Source organism: Lissotriton helveticus, chromosome 1_1 (assembly GCF_964261635.1).
Source record: "Lissotriton helveticus chromosome 1_1, aLisHel1.1, whole genome shotgun sequence".
Classification (NCBI taxonomy): Eukaryota; Metazoa; Chordata; class Amphibia; order Caudata; family Salamandridae; genus Lissotriton; species Lissotriton helveticus.
Genome location: NC_136057.1, coordinates 306,001,528 through 306,025,540, shown reverse-complemented (window position 1 = coordinate 306,025,540; position 24,013 = coordinate 306,001,528). Strand labels below are relative to the sequence as shown.

The 24,013-nt window shown below is 46.8% G+C and overlaps 1 protein-coding gene across 7 annotated transcripts in view; it reads right to left on the bottom strand.

The window, feature by feature from the left end:
* The window catches only part of AGBL3 (AGBL carboxypeptidase 3), an 873,099-nt gene that overhangs the window by 597,804 nt on the left and 251,282 nt on the right, over nucleotides 1-24,013 (bottom strand). For all 7 annotated transcript variants that reach the window (XM_078669865.1, XM_078670168.1, XM_078670098.1 and 4 more), the window contains exon 2: nucleotides 6,744-6,856. In XM_078669865.1, the coding sequence (XP_078525991.1) occupies nucleotides 6,744-6,812 (69 nt within the window). In that variant the 5' untranslated portion in view covers nucleotides 6,813-6,856. The remainder of the gene's footprint in view (nucleotides 1-6,743; nucleotides 6,857-24,013) is intronic.

The following is a 24,013-nucleotide window of genomic DNA, read 5'->3' as shown; positions in this document are numbered from 1 at the left end:
TCTTGAATTAGAGGGTTCAGCCTGAGGCCATGAAGTGCTGGAGGATGGAGAAAGAGATGCCTTAGTTAATTCCATTTTAACCTGACAGGAAGGCTCAGATGATTGTGTCTTCCTGAGCACTGCCCTTTGGGTTGATAGTGAGGAAGAGCAGGAGGTTGCTAAGGAGAGGAAGTCATCTAGGCACGGCCCTCCCCTTTTGTCTCAACTGATTGATGCTCCGAAGGCTGATGATGGCCTAATGCAGAATCTTAAAACTTCATTGTGCTCGTGCTTTGTCAGATGGAAGCAGCACTTTCACCACCTTCTTTGACAGACATTACCTTTGATTTAAAAAAAAATGTCTGCTAGCAGAAGAAAAATTGACCTATGAAAGGAAAAAGGAGCCACTCCAAATTTCCTTCTGGACACTGACAGCGGAATAAACATCCCCTGTCTGGAAATCATGCATAATAAAATGAAACCTAAACTATTCCACTTGGTTCCAGTTCCACCTTCTTCACTGATCAGGGAGGCAGTGCTCCACTGAGAATTTGAAGGAATGCCGAGATAAGGGCTGGTATCTTTGATTGACAATCTCCCAGGTGAGAGGACATTATGTGAAGTCTGTGCATTTACCGTGAGAGCTGAATGAATGAATGAATATTAAACTTAGCCCAAGGACATCAAGGCGCTACAGATGACTAATGTACAGCCGAATAAAAGATGCTCATATCAAAGTTTGTGTAAAGAGCCAGGTTTTCATGGCACTGCGAAAAAGAGAATGAGACACAAGACCTTAAAAACTAACAGGAAGAGAGTTCCACAGCCTAGAAGCAGTGGTGGAGAAGGCCCTGCTTCCTCATCTAACCTTTTTATACCTGGGAACTACTAGCAAATTCTTGCTGGCAGACCTAAGCTGCTTGGTAGGGACATAGCACTGAAACATTGCTTTAATAGCATCAGGGACTAAACCCTAATAAGCATTATGGGTCAGGCAAAGAGTCTTTATAAGAATTCTACGATCCAAAGGTAACCAGTGCAACGAAATGATGGAGGCCGAGACTGAATGGTACTTAGGTAAGTCCATCACCAGCCTTGCTGCCGCATTCTGGACTAACTGAAGAAGACGCACCAGACCCTTATTCATGCCCAGATAAAGGGCATTGTAGTAATTGAGTCGCGACATTACCAAGGCAATCACTGTTTACTTTCGTGATGTAAATGAAAGAAACTGGGAAATTGTCCTAAGAAGCCAGATTATCCCAAAGCAGGTGGACACAGTTCTGCTAATCTGTAGGTTCATAGACAAAGATGTGCCAAATATAACACCCAGATTTTTCCCATGGGATACAGGGGAAGGGCAGCTGCTCAGAGTATCAGGCCACCATTCATAGACCAAATATCATGTTGGTTACCAAAAATCAAGATCTCATTTTTTTCCCCATTCAGTTTAAGATAGTTTTCAACTATCCAAGCCGAGACTGCCTGCATGCAATTTTTAAAATTTGCGGCAGATTCACTAATGTTGTTGGTAATGGGCACCATAATTTGTGTGTCGTCAGCATAGGACAGCACCTCAAATCCAAAGGATCTCACGGGTAACCAGCGTTTACAACGCAACTTTTACCACGCACTACCTTTACCATGCAACTTTTACAACGCAATTCGTTACAACGAATTGCGCTGGGGGGGGCGCTGTAGGATAGGTAATAGTTTAATTTACTATCCAACACCTTCCATACTATCCACGGGGACTGGAGTTGGAATAGTAAATTAAACTATTCACTATCCAGCGCCCCCCAACACAAGTCGTTGTAACGACTTGCGTTGTAAAACCTGCGTTGTAAAGGCATGCATGGAAAAAGCATGCGTTGTAAAGACATACATCCATCTCACGACCCTAGACAGAGGGGCAACATAGATATTAAAAAGTGTAGGGCTTAGGGAGGAGCCCTGCAGCACTACACATATCAAATGGTTGGAGGTTGAGTAGAAGTGGCCCATTTTCACTATCTGTGCCCTCTCGCTAAGGAAGGAGGAAAGAAGCCCCAGGGCCGTGCCCCAAACCCCTATCTCCTTGAGGCGTCTTACCAGCCTCAAAGGAGACAGGGTGTCAAACGCTGCGGTAGGGTCGAGCAGGATCAGCAGGGTAGTGTACCTTGCATCAACCTGGACCCGGATGTTATCAAAAACTGCCGTTAGCGCTGACTCAGTGCTATGATGGCTTCTAAAGCCGTGCTGTGAGCCACCAAGCAGCTGATGGTCCAATAGATAGGCGCTAAGATGAGAATTCAAATATCTTTCCTTAATCTTAGCTGGAACTGGTAGCAAAGAAATGGGGCGATAATTTTTTTATTCCATAGGATCCAAACATGGCTATTTTTAAAGTGGTTTAACCACAGCGATTTCCAAAGGGTTGGATCCTGCCCCTCAGTAATGGCCATATTAAGTACTGAAGTGAGGTGGGGAACAATAGCCTCCCTGCCAAGTTTTAAAACTTTTAGGTGGCATGCATCCAAAGGTGACCCAGAGGTAACTCCTTCTAGTAAATGATCCGTCATTTCAAGTGAAATGCAAGGGATGGTGAGTAGCTTCGGTTCATCTCCATAGATACTAAAACATTAGAGTCAATTATGGGAGTGACAGACATAGCCTTTCTAGCATTGTAGTCCACCAGAATGGAATATATATCTGTGATATTAGTACGGAAAAAATATGCCATTCTATCATAGAGTTCTTGAGAAAAATCAGTTGAGTCAGCAACAGGAGGAGAAATAAGAGAATTAATAACCTTATAAAGCTCTAGTAGATTTAGTAGATTCAGTAATCTTAGCTGTGGATCTTCCTCTGGCCTGACATGGTAAGAGAGGGGATGGAGTGCCTGACTATGCACGAAGAGACTGCCCCAGGAAGAGTAGAAGCCCTGCTGCTGTACCTTAACTGTGGCATAGCCCAGAAGAAGTGGACTGAACTTTCACCCAGAAGAGGTGGACTGAACTAGAAAGTATGACCAGTGGCCACTCAGGTCTGCAGAGGATATTCTGCTCCCCCCAATGAGTTTCCACAAGTCAAATGAGCTGAATCACTCTATGATAACGGTAAGAATCAGCCAGCAAGAATGCAATGTGCATGTTATCTGCCAGAGGCGAGACAACTTGTTCCCACTCTTTAATGACCTTGAGCCTTGCCATTGCAGACTTGAAACTCCACCTATCGGAGGGTCTGCATAGCTAGGGATCTTGTGGCACAGCTCGACCTGTGCTGCTCCCACATGGAGCCATAATTCTCAAGCCCCAACATCTGGAGTCAGAGGAGGCAGGACCGCAAACCCACACTATTGGGTGCTGCGAGCAGGACCCTAGCCTGTGATCCGGATGTCAGCTGCTGGGCGCTTGTATGTTTGAAGTGCCGGTTACACCTTGTACTTATGCACAATGACCATAAACATTCTTTGTGTCTCCCTCTGCTGAAACACCAGTGATTTATTTGAGTCAGTAGGACTGAATTACACTAAAGAATCTTGGTTGTGAGATATATGGACTGCCATATGGGTCGCAGAACCAAGGTAACTATTTGCAATATACTAAATTGTGTTAACACCTGTGCCAGATTTTTGCCTGTATATTTCTGAATGTTTAATACCCCAGAGCATCCTTCTTCAAATGTTGTAGCTGATTAACATTACCCAAGTATAGTACTATATTTTAGGGTTTGATTAAAGTGTTTCTCTTTTTACAAAGGAAATCACTGGACTGGACGGTGCTTATTGTGCCTGTGTGACTGTCTGTGTTCTTAGTCTATTTCAAATTACACACTTGAGAAGCCATGGAATGCTTGTCCTCACCACGCTGAGAATGAAGTGTGGAAAGGGTATATACCTTGCACACAGTCTGCAGTGCCACAGTAAGTCAGGTCCAGAGACAGCAGCAGTAGACGCTGCCCCCCAAATGATTCTGGCAGACCCTACACGCCTTAGAATAACAAGCTTTCAAGTGGCTTCTGCCTGCCCGGGCTGTGGCGTGATGGCCAGCACTGAAGACTTTTGAACGGGGTAACCAGGTTTGAGGCTCAACATCCTGTGATTCTGGGCAAATCGGGCACTCTCCCCATGTCTACAAATAAAGAATATGACCTTGTGTAATGTAACTGTGGTTTTAAAGGCTCCAATACCTTTGGCTATATAAAAAGTGCAGAGGTAAGCACAAGCATAAAAAAAGAAAAGAGAAATAGATACCCATTTAGTGGCTGATTTCAGCTTTTCCGATGTAATCATTTTCATTACTGCCCCCAGGTTATCAACCGATCTGCACAACAATGCATATTTACGGATTAACTCAGCGTACGTGTCAATCTGTTTTACAGCTAATTAATGGTTGGTCATTTTCGATTATTGTTAAGTAATGTAATTAACAAGTATATGAGTCACTTTTTTTAAACCAGTAAACCTGGATAACTCTGGGTTAACCTGCTTACATTTTTGCAAGATGTTTGTTGTATAACTTACATAGCTAACATTTTCAGTGCTCGGCTCGTACACGGGCGTTAAGAGCCGAGTCAGACCCTTGGCTCGGCTCTGGCTAGGCTCACCCTGTTAATTAGAGCTTGGTTTGGGACAGCAGGGCTGGGAATTTTCCTAGAAGGGGGATGGCATCTATTTCGTGGTGACGCAACTGCGTGGCAGGCGGTGCCTGCATTGTACCTGGAGAGAGACAGTGCTGTGGGGGAGAAGCAGTGTACACCTGCCCAGGTGTAGCCCCCATGATAGGCATGGGATATGTAAGATGTTGTCTCTGTGCTCTCATTCATTCGTCGACTCTGAGGTCAGTCTGCAAAATTTGCGGCTATGTTATGTTATAAGGACTATTAGAGCACCAGCAAAGCCGTGAGGAGACATCACGCCTCCTTTAGGGGCTATGATCGTCTGAGGCTCAACTGCCCCCCCTCACCATCTATAGTAACCACTAGTCAATAAGTCTCAGTATCCACAGTAACAGGAATATTCATTCTAATTATTTACCCTGCATACCATTAGTGCAGTGAAGGCTGCCGCAACCCCCGCAGGGTGCTGGGCTGCTCTGAGTCATACAGACCAACCCTTGAATTGAGGGTTTGTGTTTTTTTTAATGTTTCCCACAACTTATAATGCCCGCAGTCGTCTTGCTGTCTCTGTGATTAGTCTACAAGCTCCTTGAAGCCTGACGTGGAGGCACCCAGTGAAGCTCGTAGTTGAGGAGAGACACACTGAAACAAGAAATACCAGGGCTGCGACTTGTGTTTAGTCAATACATCTGAATGGAGTACGTCACCACGGACGGGGATGCAGTTCAGTGGTAAAGTGCATGCTTTGCATGTATAAGGCCCCGGGTTCAATCCCCGGCATCTCCAGATTACATATCTGTATTTCACAAAAATTGATTTATGTTAAAAACATTGTGCCGCTTAATAATTATTTGCTTATAAATTAATTCAGTAAACAGGAGGAAAACAGTGTTGAAAACGTGAGTAGGCTCGCACAGATTGCGAAAGCTCGCTGCAGTTAACCTATGAAACATTTCATGTGCGTTTGCAATGACTCATAAGACGTGACGAAGAAAAAGCTGACATACCAGCTGAACTAATAAAACCAGACATTGCATGTTTTCAATTTACGCATAGTTTCAGAGGAGGCTAGTTCCACAGAATGAACTAAAGTCTTCATTTATTTCAGTTCCTGCTTGTCTGCCTTCTAGTGTGAGCGCGCGGTGAGGAGACGCCATGTGCGTGCATAGCGCCTGTCCGTGCGCGCACATGGTTGGTCTCCCTTCGCGCACCAAAGCGACAACAATAGAGTCTTGCCAAGCGAAGCACCTGCGCTGGGTTCGCTAGGCGAGACCTAAAAAGTACACCTAATACATAGAGCAGCACACTTTTGTCTAGGGAGAGCAACCGCTTAAACATACCCTCCCAATAAACTCATCATTGAATGAGGTAGAGGGTTATTTGAGGGATTAAACTTCCGGGAAAAAACCTTAGATGGTAAATCAGTTATTTGAATTTTTAAAAGAATTCTGAAAATCTAATGTTTTCATTACTCTCCATTTTCTGGCAAGGTTTTGATAAAGGGATCTTGAAGATATTTTGTGGATATTAATTAGAGTGAATATTTTGATAATTGTTGAGTAATTCACAGCAATTTAATCAACCAAAATCCATAGGTTGCAACCCACGACCCCATGGAGCAAAATGCAAAATTTTAAATATCCAGCAACGGTGCTCTTTAGTGCTCATCTGCGTCCATGTCAACCTGCCACCAGGCACCCCAATGTGTAGTTACAGGATAAATTCAGACAAGTGATGAGAAGTTCCTTGCCTTGCTTGCTTCTCTTGCAATGAACCTCATGAAAAGTAATAACAAAGTCTTGGAGCCGTCAGAAAGGCAGTTCCACCATTTTGCGTAGGGTTTCCCTTTTAAAGTTGTGTGAACAATTTCAAGACTTTGCAACATGCCAGAGGATCCATAAAAGCAAAAATCAATTGAAGGGTTCTGTAGCTACAAAACCGAAAAGCAGGTTCTTTAACAAATGTGCACAGACTGTGGGAAACATATCACTCCTTGAAAGAGGGCAAAGAGAAAGTCTTGACATTTCTCCAACCAAGGGGCTTGTTTACAAGTCCCTCGCGCCGCCGGTGCGTCACTTTTAATATAAGAAAAAGTGACATACAGGCGGCCCAAGGGGCTTGTAAACAACACCCAAAATAGTTAGTAAAATATTATTGAGCCTTACCGATTCTGCTTCTTCGCTGGTGCACTGACCAAAGAGCTGGTCTTCCTTATCCGAGTCCTCGGACATCATCTCTGAGAGGATTTACTGCTGCTCTACCTTCTGGAGCCTCCAGCCTGGAACGAGAATTAAAATAAGGAGGGAATAATATTATAAAAAGGTTTCTTATCTGGAATAATGACTCCACGGTGTAAGTATTGTTCATACACAAGCCTAGTCGAAATGTAAATTAGACTGGAGTCATTTGCATAACGTCAGGTAACGCTGTTTACCTGAAGTTCACAGAATTCCGTAATCACACTGCAGCTTGTGGGAAAATTAATTATAAAGGGCGAGCAAGATGAACAGGCAGAATGCGAGCTGCTGATGTTCACGGCAAATCTTTCTCATGCTAATTTTTAGCGCGAAATCCGTCTTCCCATAAAAATTGTGCTAAAATGTAACGCTAAATGACAGATTTGTATTATGCGTTATTTTTCCTAAAATACTCACTCAATTACGCATAAGCAAATTACGCGAATTTCGGGCACCCTGTTTGTATATTGCAATTCTTGCACTTTATAAGGCCAGAGAGGAGCACCGATTGCTTTATTTTAATCCACTTTCTTATCAATAGCATACTTTTATAATGTAGAAGTGATTTGTTGAAGTGATGATAACATAATAAAAAATGATTTAATTGGAGGATAACTATATTGCCCCATGCCCTGACATTCGACGTTTTATTGGTTTTCAATGCCAACAGGCTGAGCACTGGCGCTCAAGTATGTTATTATCCTTGTAAGACAGAGGACCAGTAGGTTTTGGTGTGTTACTATAAGATTTTAGTTTTAGAAGAGGGCCTATTTCTGTGCATGAGCAAATAAAGGCCTTGGTCTGGTGCATAGGACAAGTATCAAAATGATGGTGGACAGAGAAAACACAGCATGCGATTTCAGAGCAGCATGCAAGTAAAGCCAAGACATAATGCCACTACATATTGAGCCATATACCATAACATGGATATGACCTATATGACACTAGCTTTGGACATCCTAATAGCTAGGCAGCAGGGCACAGAGCGGACAGTGATCTCGCAACACATGACTAGCGTTACATCTTCGCCTTTGAGAGTCCAGTTGGAAAGCTAAGGGAGGAGTAGAGGACAAATTACGTGCCTCTACCCCAGGGGCGCAGGTACTATTGGTGCAGCAGGTGCAGTGCATCGGGGTCTAAAGCCTTTAAGGGTCAATTGAGCCCTGATAATTGCTGTATCTTATTACCCCAACAGCAGCCAAAGGGGCCATTTCCCTTGCTTGGACAAGGGCCCATTGAATCCTTGCTATGCTACCGCACAACCACAACCCTCCCCTCCCCTCCCCCAGAAGTTCCTAAGCTGATGTCAGCAGACAGACATCTTGGGACAGAGAAGTATTATTAACATGAAATTCAGGTGCAAGTAGTGTACCTAGTGCTATTTTCTACTGTTCTAACTGGTATCATTTATAATCAAGAATAAAAACTACAAGTAGCATTTTATTATATTTTTTTTATTTATTTGCAATTCTATATAGTATGAACTAGATCTAATGGTTATCACAGTATTTTACTTAAAAAAACTTGTGTACATAAGAACATTGACGTTTTATTACAAAAGAACAGTTTCATTACGATACTTTCCACATGGGACCAGTTGCAAGTTATATATCATTATGTCTCAATTCACTTAAACTAGAGATAGCCAGAGACAGGTAAAATGGTTAACCTGCTCTGATGCTGTACACTTCCTAAAGAGTAAGGACATTTAAATGTATTGTCTGGCCCTGACTATGCAAAACATTGTGTCTTGGAGCGTCTCTGGACAGCAAAATCAGTGTTCTGTCAAAGCTTTCAGCCTTGTAGTAGGCAGCTGTGGTACAAGAGGATTCCCCACTTTACTTCCGGCTGTAGGTGCACGATTCTCACTGATATCCACAATATCAGTACTATCGGGTAGCCATAAGGGAGTTACCACCAGGAACCACGACCAGGCTTGTGACGTCGAGTCCCCATGCCTGAAGTTCAGTCGGGGTTCTATAATGCTTTATTTAACAGCATTCGTAGTGAATAAAAGTTTGTTTTTGTTGTTTTGTTATCTTCCCTTCACACAAGAACAGAAGATACAACAACTCATGTTATTCGATTTTGCCGAGACATATACATGACACTAGTATTTTCATACACATACACTAAGTAAGGTGAAACTATATAGTTACCCTAAACAATCTTTAGCATGACCTGACTGTGTAGGGAGACACATTACATAGTTGAAAAATAATCTTTAATACGGTCTGTGTGGAGAGAGCATCCGGGCTAATCCGTACTGGCTTGAAGTAGCTATGACGATTTTTTTTACAGTTTTTCTTATGGAAAACAGAGGTTGGCAGTACAGTGCCATTAAAAAAACATGATTTGCATCAAACAATATTGCCACTTCTATTCCCAAGTTGATTTCCGTGGGAAGTGTGCAGGAGTGGCGAACACCCTGCAGTTTGATCTAGCTATATGTTTCAGTGTTACAGCGAAGACTGCCACCCTCATGTAATGGGCCACCCGGAATTATGGTCTCATTGTGGTGGATAACCTTCAACCATAGAACAAGGCACTGGACAACTCCCAAAGTCAAGCGTAGGACTCCGATGAACTTCTCATCGGCATATCACCCCACATCACTCTATAATGCATTAAGTGTCATTGGACTGCAAAGGAGGTACTCTTTAAGTAATGCCCCGAGTGAGCTCCCATACTTGCCGAGCAATCAAAAGCTAAGCTGCCTTAAACAAGCAAAAATGCAGAATCTTACAATGTCCGACACTTCAAATGCCTAATGACTGAATGACTGATACAACACCACCGACAGAACTACCTGCAAGGCTGCACTCAGACTCTATCACCAGCGAATACGCGATACCAAGAAAAAAGCACTAGTGACCTGCATCAAAGGAGGCTTCCACATCTGCAAGGATATCTTCTTGATCGTCAAGGAATTCACCTAGCCCTCAGCCACCGTCAACAACCTCGCCTCCTCCCGACAATTATGCAACAACCTATTCAACTTCTTCCACAGCAAAATCGCAAACATTTACAGCAACTTCACACACCAACACAACTCACTCCAGAGAAATCATTGCTAACCTACCCACCACCAACCAAGATGGCCACCTGACCGAATGGACAACCCTCACCAGAAACAACACAGCGGCAATTATGCAGACCATCCACACGGGCCCCAATGAACCCAGTCCCCCCACATCATCTACAACCTAGGAACATCACAAATCAGCACCACCCTGACCGACACCATCAACACCTCCATCACTTTCGCCACTTTCCTGGAAGAATGGATAATTGCATAAATCAACGCCCTCCTCTAAAAGCCCACAACCGACCTGAATCAACTGAGCAACTTTGACATATCTCCCTGCTCCCCTATCCAGGGAAAGTCATTGAGAAGGCCATCAACAAGCAACTCACAAACCACCTCAAACTTCACCATCTTCTAGATAACACTCAATCAGGATTCAGAGAGAATCACACCACCGAAACAGCACTCATCGCAGCCACCAACGACATCTGAATGATCCTGGAATGTGGCTAAATAGCAGCCCTCATCATGCTCGACCTCTCCACAGCCATCAACGCTGTCTCCCACAACACCCTCATAAGAAGACTCCACAAGATTGGCATATAAGAATTCGGTCTCAGATGGATCTGTTTCTTCCTCACGGGAAGTACCCAAAGAGTCAGACTGACACCCTTCACATCAGACACCAAGCAACAGATATGCGAAGTCCTAAAGGGATCATCCCTCAGCCCCACCCATTTCAACATATACATGGCACAACTCACCAACATCATCCGATCACAAGACATCACCATCATGTCTTACCCCAGTGACACACAACTCATTATCTCCGTGATGAACAAGACAAACATCATCGGAACCAGCTTCAATGCATGACCATAGTAGCAGGCTGGATGTGAACCAACTGCTTGAAGCTCAACTCTGACAAGACGGAAGCAGTGGTCTTCTGCCACAAGACCTTCCAATGGGACTCCACCTGGTGGTCATAGGAACTAGGCCAACATCCATACCCACAGACCATGCAGAAAACTAGGGATCATCCCAGTCAACAAGCTCAACATGATGGCTCCTATCAACAGAGTGCGCACCTTCTTCTTCCACAACCTACGCTTGCTAAAAAGAAATCTTTCAATGGTTGCCTCAGAACACAAGACGGACCATCACACAGGCACTCATCACCAGCAGGCTGGACTATGGCAACACTTTCTATGCCGAAATCTCCAAATAACTTACTAATATTCGAAACAAGCAGCTGAGTTTCAGAGGATTGCACTGCCAATACTATTCACAAGGGTAATGAGATATTGCCCACCTCAGATGGCCAGCTGCCACATGGCCACAAAGTCCAACATTAATTCACAGGGGTTCTTCTTTTGAAAATCTAGTGCATCTTGAATAAAGACAAACTCAAGAACACAAGCAACAACGTGGATCCCCTCATTTTTAGGTCTCGGCCTGCGTAGGCTGCGCTTGCGCAGTCTCGCCGGCGAGATCTTATGTTTTTGAGTGTGGGGCTTGAACCCGCCCCTCTTCTCCATTGGCTGGCTTCCTAAATAGAGGCCAGCCATTGCAGAAGAGGGGCATCTGTCTATTTGAGCCCCGTCATTTTGGGATTCAGGGGCGTGTGTTTTCATGTTCTTTCTCTCCTCTTCCCATTGGCTGGAATTTTATATTCCAGCCAATGGGAAGAGGAGAGAAAGAAAAACACGTCCCCGTATCCGAAAATGACGGTGCGTTTTCCGAGGCATTTTTGCATGACCTTGGAGAAACATGGTGGTGCTGAGGGCTCCTCTCTTGCCTTCCGGAGATAGTGAGCGCTTATTTAGCTTTGAAATTCAGCATTGCAGCGCTTTTCATGAGCGCCAGTTGTATTACACAAGAACACATTCATTTTGGTAGGCATGTGTAGATTGGTTCTGTCTGGTGTGGCGATGTGCACGGATAAGGGCGTAAAATACGCAGCTGTCTCATTGATAGAGATTAACTGCTGTGTTTGACAGTTTGAGTTGTACCTCCAAGTTGATGTGTGTGGCGTTAGCGCGAGTAGAATGACCTCAATGTGACAATTTTTTAACTGGATGTGTGTGTGCGAGGTACACAGCGGCGTGCTGCGGCCCCTGAGTCAGCGGCAGAGCATCCGCTGGGGACACTGCAGCAGCAGCCGCCGCCGCGCTGCCTCGGAAGCCTCCCTCCTCCCCCTGGTTGTGCAAGCCTGCTCCTCACCACTCCTCCTCCTCCTCCCTCCAGATGGCAGCTGCTCGCAGCTCGTTTCTCTCCTCTGTTTTTAATGCAAATTGACTGAGAGCCGAAAGAAAAACCACCCGGAAAGATTGCGCCTGCGGGACACCTGGAATCGGCGCTGTGCCCGAGCTGAGGGACCCCGTGTGCCCGGATCTGCGGCCCAAGGTAGGAGAGGCTCCCTCTGCGCAGCGCGGCTGCGAGGCTCGGCCCCTCCCGAGTTCTCCCTGCAACGGGTGCGGGCTCAGCGCTGCCGCCTGTGCCTGGGACATCCGCCGGGGTGAGAATGGCACCGAGTGCTCGGAGGAGGCAGTGCCCGCGCAGGGGCAGGGGAGAGGCTCCTGCAGGATGGGGGCGGCTGCTGGAGCCCGAGCTGTGCTGGCCGCGAGCTCCGGGGTGCTGTCCCCGGGGCAGGCGCTGCACCTCCGGTCCGGGAGTGTCTTTGCTGGGGCCTGGGGGAGCGCTGAGCACTGCTCCCTGGGAGGATGCCCGCTGCCCTGCCCTGGAGGCGACAGGTTGAAGCCCCATCCCTGGACTGAGGTTGCCCCCGGTTGTGGCACAAGTTTGCCTCCCCCTCGTGCCAGGGCCGGCTGCCCACGCCCCTGGTTGTTTGGGAATGCTTTTTTTATGGTTCTGTTCCCCGGCGGCTCACCCGTATTCACGCGACAACGACAAAGTCTTCAAGGGAGGAGGTCGGGAGCCCACCACGCCTCCTCGAGTGCCGCTAGTAAAAGTCCCAGGTCCCAGAAGTGGGCCCAGGTGAAGGCAGGGAAGCAGCGTGATTGTTCCGGGGGCTCCCATGCACTGGAGGGAGCCCCGAAAGAAGAGAGAGCCCCGTGGCCTATTGCTGCGGAGGGGGCGCGAGGCACACTGCCGGTGCCTGCCCCCGCCGCTTCTGAAGAGGGAGCATACCAGCGAGGAAGGGGGACTGGCCGCGCAATAGAGAGAGACTCCCTCCCTGAGCCGGTAAGTTTTCTTGCCTCTGCTCCCTGGTTGTGCTCGTGTTTTCTTCGTTTTCCTGCCCCCTGTCCCCTCGTTGTGCTTGCTTTTCTGCCCCCTGTTCCCTCGCTGTGCTTGCTTTCCTGACCCCTGTTCCCTCGTTGTGCTTGCTTTCCTGCCCCCTGTTCCCTCGTTGTGCTAGCTTTCCTGCCCCCTGTTCCCTCATTGAGCTTGCTTTCCTGCCCCCTGTTCCCTAGTTGTGCTTGCTTTCCTGCCCCCTGTTCAATCAATCAATCAATCAAACACATTTGGAAAGCGCGCTACTCACCCGCTAGGGTGTCAAGGCGCTGGGAGGAGGGGGGGGGAGCCGCTACTGCTCGAACAGCCAGGTCTTGAGTTGCTTCCTGAATGAGAGATGGTCCTGGGTCAGCCGTAGGTGGGTGGGGAGGGAATTCCATGTCTTGGCCGCCAGGTAGGAGAAGGATCTTCCTCCGGCGGTGGTTTTGCGAATTCGTGGGACGGTGGGGAGGGCGAGGCTGGCGGATCGGAGCTGGCGGGTGGGTGTGTAAAATGTGAGGCGGCTGTTGAGGTATTTGGGGCCCATGTCGTGGAGAGCCTTGTGTGCGTGGGTGAGGAGTCTGAACGTGATCCTCTTGCTGACGGGGAGCCAGTGCAGTTCTTTCAGATCGGCAGAGATGTGGCTGTGACGGGGGATGTCCTGGATGAGTTGTGCCGATGCGTTCTGTATGCGCTGGAGTCTTTTCTGGAGTTTGGCTGTGGTTCCAGCGTAGAGGGTGTTCCAGTGGTCCAGACGGCTGGTGACGAGGGCCTGGGGGACCGTCTTCCTGGTTTCGGTAGGGATCCACTGGAAGATATTTCGGAGCATGCGCAGGGTGATGAAACAGGATGACGAGACGGCGTTGACTTGCTTGGTCATCGTGAGGGAGGAGTCCAGGATGAAGCCCAGGTTGCGAGCATGGTCCGTTGGCTTGGGGGCAGTGCCCAGGGCAGGGGGCCACCAGGAGTCGTCCCAGGCAGAGGGGGATGGTCCTAGGATGAGGACTTCCGTCTTGTCTGAGTTCAGTTTCAGACGGCTGAGCTTCATCCATTCCGCGACGTCTTTCATTCCTTCCTGGAGGCTGGCTCTGGCGGTGGCGGGGTCGTTGGTGAGGGAGAGGATCAGCTGGGTGTCGTCAGCGTAGGAGATGATGTTAAGGTTGTGTTGGCGTGCGATGGCTGCGAGGGGGCTCATGTAGACGTTGAAGAGGGTGGGGCTGAGCGAGGATCCTTGCGGAACGCCGCAGATGACTTCGGTGGCCGCGGATCGGAACGGGGGAGGCGGACTCTCTGGGTTCTTCCGGCGAGGAACGAGATGATCCACTCCAAGGCCGTTCCTTGGATTCCGGTGTTGCTGAGGTGTCGAAGGCTGCTGAGAGGTCCAGGAGGATGAGGGCAGCTGTTTCCCCGTTGTCGAGCAGGGACCCGATGTCGTCGGTAGCTGCGATGAGGGCGGTCTCGGTGCAGTGGTTTGCTCGGAAACCGGACTGCGAGGGGTCGAGGGATCCGTTTGTCTCGAGGAAGGCGGAGAGTTGTTTGTTGACGGTCTTCTCGATGACTTTGGCAGGAAAAGGGAGGAGCGAGATGGAGCGGAAGTTCTTGAGGTCTGTGGGGTCCGCGGTGGGTTTCTTCAGGAGGGTGCTGAGCTCAGCATGTTTCCAGCTCTCCGGGAAGGTGGTGGATGCGAAGGAGCTGTTAATGATGTACCGGAGTTGGGGTGCAATGATGGAGTCGGCTTTGTTAAAGATGTGGTGTGGGCATGGGTCGGTTGGGGAGCCTCGTTGTGCTTGCTTTCCTGCCCCCTCGTTGTGCTTGCTTTCCTGCCCCCTGTTCCCTCGTTGTGCTTGCTTTCCTGCCCCTTGTTTCCTCGTTGTGCTTGCTTTCCTGCCCCCTGTTCCCTCGTTGTGCTTGCTTTCCTGCCCCCTGTTCCCTCGTTGTGCTTGCTTTCCTGCCCCATGTTCCCTCGTTGTGCTTGCTTTCCTGCCCCGTCGTTGTACTTGCTTTCCTGCCCCCTGTTCCCTCTATGTGCTTGCTTTTCTACCCCCTGTTCCCTCGTTGTGCTTGCTTTTCTGCCCCCTGTTCCCTCGTTGTGATCGTTTTTTATGGCCTCTGTTCCCTGTGACTGTGTGTGTGTGTGTGTGTCTGTGTGTGTGTGTGTGGCTCTGTGTGTGTGTGTGTGTGTGTGTGGGTGGCTCTGTGTGTGTGTGGGGCTCTGTGTGTGGGGCTCTGTGTGTGTGTGTGGGGCTCTATTTGTGTGGCTCTGTGTGTGTGGGGGGGCTCTGTGTGTGGGGGGGGGGCTCTGTGTGTGGGGGGCTCTGTGTGTATGTGCCTCTCATACCCCTGTGAATTAATCTCCAAATAACTTCTACACAGACTCTAGACCATCCAGAACACAGCTGCACGATTCATACTCGACCTCCCACCCTGCACCGCCATCACACTGCACCTCTGGAAGATTCACTGGCTACCCATTCACAAGTGCAGCCAATTCGAACTTCTCACGCACACATACAAAGTCTTACACAACACAGGACCAGAATACCTCAACAGCCTCATGAACTTTCACCAACCCACCTGACACCGAAGCTCTGCCTCACTCTCACACACACAGACACACACGCTACCCGAATCCGCAAAAGCAAAAGTGGAGGTCACTCATTCTCCTACATCGCACCCAAGACATGGAACAACCTCTATCAACACATCAAAGGCTCCTCCTCACTTATTGAGTACTGCAAGAAGCTGAAAACCTGGATCTTCGTATAAGCACCTAGGGACCACACACATACACACCTGTCCAAGCGCCTGGATACCCTCTTGGGTGATTAGTGTGCTATACAAATCAACATAATTGCTGGGTGGCCTGATTCCAGTTTTAAATGATAGAGACAACAAAGTCAGTGGCTAAAGGGGGCTCACCCATTGCCCCATTTTATGTATACTCTTCTGATATATATACACCCTTTCAGGCGTAGATGCATAAATTATGCAAAAAAGAAGAAGAGAACTCTGGGTAGTTCTCAAGTTTAGGTGGAAGGCAGATCCTGTATTGAGCACACTGAACACCAAAAACACTCTAGATCTGCTCACCTCAAATGTTTGCTTTTCTATCAAAGTATTTAAGCATAGGATTAGCACAGTGCCATCCACGCAGAAATAGAAAGGGACAAAGTCTTTTGTCATTTCTACAGCAAAGTCTTTAAGCATTGGACTAGCACAGTACTGTCCATGCCGATCTGTAAAATGACAAAAGCCTTTTACCACTCCAGGCACAGTATTACAGCTTTGAATTGGTAAAATAGAAACCAAGCCAACGTGTAATGAATAAATGCAACCCCTGACACATGTTTCACTTGAGAGACATTTGAGGTGAGCGGATCTAGAGTGTCGCTGGTGTTGAGGGTGCTCTATTCAGGAGCTGCCTTCCACCTAAACTTGGGAACTACCCAGGGTTCTCTGCTTCTATTTTTATAATTATTTTATGGGAGTACATAAGGATCACAGCAAAGAATGCAGAAGACAAAATATAGAAAATCCAACAGAACATCGGTGATACCAAGCCTGCTTCATCTCTCACACCCACCCATCCAGTACAATACCGCAATTGTCAGCCTGAAAAGCCCTATCTCTCTCACATTGGGCTGACATACTCAAGTGCTTCAAAGCCACATCTTATGGCGATGATGCCTTACCATCGTCCTTCATCTAAGCTCTCTCCTACCCCAGCTAACCACTAACAATGCAACTGCGGTTCAAGGCAACTTCCCAAAGCTCACAAGACTGGCCAGATCCTCCCACTCCTAAAGAATATTACACTAGACCCCGACGACCTCGCCCACAACGGGCCCATCACTCATTTACCATTCATCAGCAAGATCCTCTAAAAAGCAGTTTATAGTCAACTCTAAGAGCACATCAATGCTAAGTATCTCCTGCATAACTACCAGTCTGGCTCCAGATCACAGACCAACACCTTACATTTCATATGCGATGCCCTCTTAACCACAAATAAGGATGACACATGCCGGCTTATATTGCTGGACCTCTCAGCTGCCTTCAACACAGTTGCCTATCCCACCCTCTTACACTACCTGGAGTCACAAATAGGATTCACTGCCAATGGCCTTCCCTGGTTCTTGTCCTACCTTTCCAACTGACACCAATTTGTTCACATGGGCATCTCCAGGTCACAAAAGATTACATGTGAAGTTCCCCAGGATTCTGTAATGTCTCCTGTCATCTTCAACCTTTACATGGAGCCGCTTGGTGCTCGCCTCACAAATAACAGCATCAAGATTCACTAATATGTTGATGATATACAACTCTCTTTGAAAATCTCCTCTACTTCAGACATCCAGTTCTTCAATCACTGCTTGTCCATCATTCAGACCTGTTTTTCCAGCACCAACTTGAATAACAATCCAACCAAGACAGAATTCCTAATATTTTCCAAGAATGACAATCAAGATATAGAACAAACTCAAACATGAACCTTGATTGCTTCGAACCCCAACTCTCACCAAATACCTGTTCAAGCCCTTGTACTCTTGTATCCTGTTGGTAGTAATGCCCTACTCCATGGCTTCCCAGAATCCACACTGGGACCCCTTAGGGGCATCCTACATGCCACAACACATCTCATCCAGGGCGTAATAAAATATGATCACATAATCTTCACCCTGATGGAACTCCATTGCCCCCCCCCCTTGCCAATCCACACCTTTAAAACCAGCTGCAACATTTACAAAGCCATTAAGACCAGCAGTCCCTCTTTTCTTGCAGACAGGCTCACAATCCCTTGTAATTTTCAGCACACCCGCAGGCAGGACACTATCAGAGTGCAGACTAAGAGGTGTACAATGCAGAAAAACCAAGACAACATGCCTTTTCCATCTATACCCCTAGGATCTGGATTAACATACCTGTATCCATCAAGACTGCCTCAATGCTGCTCCAGTATGAGAATGAGTGGAAGACTCACATTTTTAGAAAACACTACATCACAATGCATTAACCGTCCACAACTCAGCTTCCTCTCCTATTCCTCGCTGACTTTAAGCTGGTCTATGACCATATACACCACTCTGCTCCATTTTGCCTAGAGAAATACCACATGCATACATACATATATAGATACACGAGACTGGAGTACAGCTAAATATGTCTTTTACATCACATCTAAATAATGGACATAGAAAAACTAAGCCCACCCTTGCTGCACAAGGGTAAGACCACATCCAATTCCCCAGATAATCTGGATAAAAAAGGGGGCAGGCAAAGCAGGCGTCTTAAACAGAGAGAAAGGCCAAACAAGTACACAGCTAAAAGGTTAGGAGACGGCACACCACACACACAACAAAACCATATTGACAGGAAGGACAATGGCTCAGGACAGGGAGCCAAAGCCCTAACCCGACAGGCAGGCCCAAGGGTAAGCACTGGCAATCAACACAAAGAAGGCACAAAAATACCCATCAATGCACACAGAACACACAATATGCACATAGAGCAGGTTAGGTATAACATAACGTAGTAAGGACGGAGAATGATCAGTCATATTGCAATTGGGGAGAAAGGAGGAAAGGGACTTCCTGCAGCTGGAGGGAGATGGAGAAGGGGCAGACTTGGGCCAATCAGGGAAATGAACGAAAGCATACACAACAGTTCTGAAGAGAGGAAAATGGGAGGCATGCGGTGGTCAGAGGTGAAAGGATGGATGGCAGAGGACAGCTGGGGAGAGAATGAGAAGGCAAGCTGAGATGAGGGAGAGGGGAGGGACCTGAGGTAAAGCTGGAGGTAGGAGAGGCAGGAATATATAGTGATCAGAGACAGATGATAATAAAATCACAGATTGGATCTGGAACGAGTAGGGCAAGGTGTAGCCATAGACACTCTTGCCTCAGCCAACAAGCTAAGAATGCTAAGGCGGTGTGTTCTCAGCCGTGTGAAGGTAACAGGAATCGCAGGACAAAGCAGTGTGACTAATGCGTCCCAGAGCAGACGGAGAGAGGGGGCCGAAGAGATGCAGTTGGTAGCCTCAATGGTTGGAATGGAGAAGGTGAAAGATGACAGTAGAAAGTGGCTTTTCTTTAGGATATAGGAACAGCCTAATTATATATTGTAGTTTTGAAATGTAAAATAGTCCCTTATTCATGCAATACAGCCCCACAACCCCGAAGAAGTGGAATGATACACCAAATAGCTAATAAGCACAGTCTATGCATGTAGGGAGGCATAGATGCAAGTAGAGTCAGGAACACAAAGGCCGCAAGCCCAGTAGGGACCAAGTAATTAATCAGAAATCAGTAACATCGCAGCAAGCTGTAAAAAAGGGCAAATAGTACACAGGAATACCCTGTCCAGTTACAAAAATCATAAAGTCCTTGTCTCATAAAGAAGACAGACAAAACAAGAGCATGCTACATAGAGATGGTCATTAATAGACAGACTTTAGGATTGAAGAGTTTACATTTTTTTCTTTTAGTTATGGACACACCACGATGTAATAATGACTGAGATGAGGAGGTAATGTTACTTAGTGTCACGTCCTGCGATGTCATTGGAAGTGAAAGGGTGTGTCATGTCATTTAGGCTAGAGAGTCCTAAGATGTGGGCAATTACACTACTAACCCTATAATGACCATCCAGTGCAGGCTAAAAACTGGAAAACAAAGTACGAAGGAAACATTGGAGAATGTTTAAAAAGTGGAAAGATGTAACTTGGCTGAAAAGCAAAAAGGCACGCCGAAACGCGTCATGCCTTCCGTGTTGCAAATAAATGATTCTTCCTGGCTCCCTGCTGTGTCCCTCTGGTTCCTTGCTCCGTGAGGTCGTCTTTGTGTGGATATTTTGCGCGCTAGCCCCTGGCGCGCTTTGGGGGACCCGCCTCAAGTTGTGGCCGGAGCGTCATAGGCAAATGCTTCACTGCTAATTCGTCTCCAAGGTATTGGAAAAGCTCTGGTTCCCGCATCCCAAAGACTGTGATTTACTGCTGTAATATCAGTCCGTGACTTCACGCAGAGGCGAACTCACTGTAGAAACGTCTCCAGTATCACAGAACTTTGGATAATGACGGTGAGGCGTATGGGGGCCAGGGAGAAGAATTCTGCACAACAGGGAAACCGAGACATTTTAACTGCACCCATTCACGCTTTGTCATGATCACCAGCACTCACTTTGGGGATTTAAAAAGTCGATCACAAACGCTTACCTGGCCAGCTGTGATGATGCTTTCTGGGAAACGTAGTCTAAAGATGTAGGCTGCGCTATGCACGTGACTTACAGACTTTGCTGGACTTCCACCAATGCAAGAAGATGGATCAGGTGAAAAGCGGCTGGTGTTGGTTTCCAGTAAAAGGCATATGATTAAGGCACTCCAGCCGAAACGCGTCATGCCTTCCGTGTTGCAAATAAATGATTCTTCCTGGCTCCCTGCTGTGTCCCTCTGGTTCCTTGCTCCGTGAGGTAATCTTTGTGTGGATATTTTGCGCGCTAGCCCCTGGCGCGCTTTGGGGGACCCGCCTCAAGTTGTGGCCGGAGCGTCATGGGCAAATGCTTCACTGCTAATTCGTCTCCAAGGTATTGGAAAAGCTCTGGTCCCCGCATCCCAAACACAGTGATTTACTGCTGTAATATCAGTCCGTGACTTCACGCAGAGGCGAACTCACTGCAGAAACGTCTCCAGTATCACAGAACTTTGGATAATGACGGTGAGGTGTACGGGGGCCAGGGAGAAGAATTCTGCACAACAGGGAAACCGAGACATTTTAACTGCACCCATTCACACTTTGTCATGATCACCAGCACTCACTTTGGGGATTTAAAAAGTCGATCACAAACGCTTACCTGGCCAGCTGTGATGATGCTTTCTGGGAAAAGAGATGAAGGCTGTGCTATGCACGTGACTTATAGACTTTGCTGGACTTCCACCAATGGAAGAAGATGGATCAGGTGAAAAGCGGCTGGTGTTGGTTTCCGGTAAATGGCATATGATTAAGGCACTCCAGCCGAAACGCGTCATGCCTTCCGTGTTGCAAATAAATGATTCTTCCTGGCTCCCTGCTGTGTCCCTCTGGTTTCTTGCTCCGTGAGGTAATCTTTGTGTGGATATATATATATATATATATATATATTTACCAACCAAAGTTGCCTGTTGTAGAAAAGGCCCAACACCAGGTAAGTATCTGCCACAAATCTTTCATGAAGGAAGTGATGCGGCAAGTCAGCCCAGTCCACCAAACAATAGCCAGCCCAACGCGTTTCGTGAGTTCTTCACTTCTTCTGGGGCTCCCGGCTTAACAATGAAGAGAGCGGCAATTTTCTCGGCACTGCATTTGTATGATAACCCCCGCCCAGTGGGCAAGGCAACCCCGGTGGCCTGTGGTAGTTGTAGTGCCTCAATCTCCTCAAGTGAGCTGCTGTTGATGTAATATGTGACGTCATCAGCAGTGCATTGCGGGCGCACGAGTTATAGTTAGCTCAACTAACTATAACTGGTGAATTTCTCAGGTTTTATATGAGTCAAATGTCCAACTGACTATAACGTCCCTGAAACCTATGGTTTTTTTCAGTGAATTTCTAAGGTTTTTTAAATGCTAATTCCTAACTATAACGTCTGTAAAGCCTATGGTTTTTTTCAGTGAATTTCGAAGGTTTCTTAAATGCTAATTCCTAACTATAACATACCTGAAACCTATGGTTTTTTCAGTGAATTTCAAAGGTTTTTTAAATCTTAATTTCATATTTTAATGTTTCTAAAACTTATATATTTTCAAATATTTTGGAACTCTATTATACTTGTTTTTTTAACTTTAAAAATGATGTAATGTTTTATACTTTCCCCAAAAAATATGTATATATATTTTTTGGGGGGGGAGAGAAAACTGCACTCCCATATCGGTAGCGTACCAAGCTCCATCACCACACAAATCCTATCCGCCATATTGCTAAACTCGTAAATGATGCGCATTTCGTATCCGACGACTTTCTGTCACTGCGTCCCGCATAACATCATATATGCATGAAGTGACCCCAGGTGCCACATTGGTATCCGATGAGTACGCTGTACCAAGCCACGCGTTACGTCATGTATGTATGGGGTCGCGCCCTCTGCGCTTTGCCTATGCGACGAGTACACGCTGCCCGGCCCTGTGTTATGTCACAGACGTATAGTATCGCGCCGGGTACGCCATTCCCTTTTTTTTTGTCTCACAAGTATATCTAAATAACTTTAAACAGTATATGAGAGCAAGCGATAATCTAAAATATTTTAAACATTTATATATTTCTAACTGTAATAAACTTATATAATGATAAATATATTTGGTCAAAATCGCGTTGGATGTGGCCTCCTTGCGCGCTCGGTGCGCGATTGCCATGTGATCTTATAAAAGCATTTGATTGGTTCATAACTTTTCCCATTGTAACAGTTGGACGACCCCACCCATTTTACTCATTCTCTCTACAGCGTTTGATGAGAGACACCTCTTCTGCTCAGAAAGCTTTTTTGAAAAGTGTTTTCCTGTATACACATATCTTATACTACACACAACATGCAACGATCATCTTGATCAATATTCATGCTCTGTACATTAGCCTTCCATGTGTGATTGCCATGCATCTCAAACGTTCCATTAAAAAACAAATATGTGTTACACGATGTACATTATTGTGCTCCCTTTTGGCCTCGGTATTCATGGCTCTAAGAAGTATCAGGACCCACGGGCAGAGTGCACATCCTAGATCACATGTGACAAACAGTAAACAGCAATGTATAGATTTCTTTTGCTGTACTCTCTGTTGTCAGGCTTTACCAATATAGTAGTGTGTGATATGTAAGACTTTCAGATTCACATTTGACATGCATTGCTTCAATGTAATGAGTGTTATCTCTGTGTATGACATAGCCTCACTGCTGATCCTCCCTCCATCCGAGCACATTCACATGTGTACGCTTCGCGATAGCAACACTTTCAATAATACCGCACACCAGTAACATGCGTGTCTGCGCATATCCACAACCTTGACAACATGTAATGTTCACCATTCAATCTTTTCAAACACCATCTCATTAACTGTAGTTTCCGCCCTCCCGACACATGCTACACTAATCTAAATTGCACACTCTACAAGGTCAAAACTACAAAAGAAACACATATAAGTACACTTCCTGGCCAGACATGAACTGAACACCACCCAGGTCCCCGGAATAATTATTCACACCCCTACGCTGGCCTGGCATACGCAAGTCCAGCCCACTTTGCGTACGTATAAATAGGATAACCACGACGCCACACGTCCCTCTTCTTCCACACTGCCTCAGGTGATATGCCGCATCCACCTCACATATCATAATGCACAATAAAAAAAAAAGAAATGGATCCATGAGGTGTACACTATCCTGCAATCAACACTCCATCTGAATTGTGAGCACTGCTGCCCGTAGTGTTTGCTCACAATGACAGCAGGTGAGAAGTGGGGCCGGGTGCACAGGGGCTCCAATTGAGCGCGGTGCTGCGGGAGGGGTGGGTTGCATCAGCCTGAGTGCGCAGGTGCGAACAAGCGATGTTGCCGTGCGTAATGATATGATCTCTGACCTCATTCAGTCTCAACTCTGTCTGATTTTAAAGACCTCCTGAACCGTACTGTAGGCCTGAGGCAGCGGGCAGCATTGCCCTACAGACACCTCTTGAGCGTGGTGCTGCGGGAGGGGTGGGATGCATCAGCCAGAGTGCGCACGTGCGAATAAGCGATATTGCTGTGTGTAATGATGTGGTCTCTGACCTCATTCAGTCACATCTCTGTCTCATTTTAAAGACCTGCTGGACCGTACAGTATGCCTGAGCCTACGGGCAACCGCTGCCCTACAGACACCTGTTGAGCGCGATGCTGCGGGAGGGGTGGGGTGCATCACTCTGAGTGCGTATGTGCGAAAAGG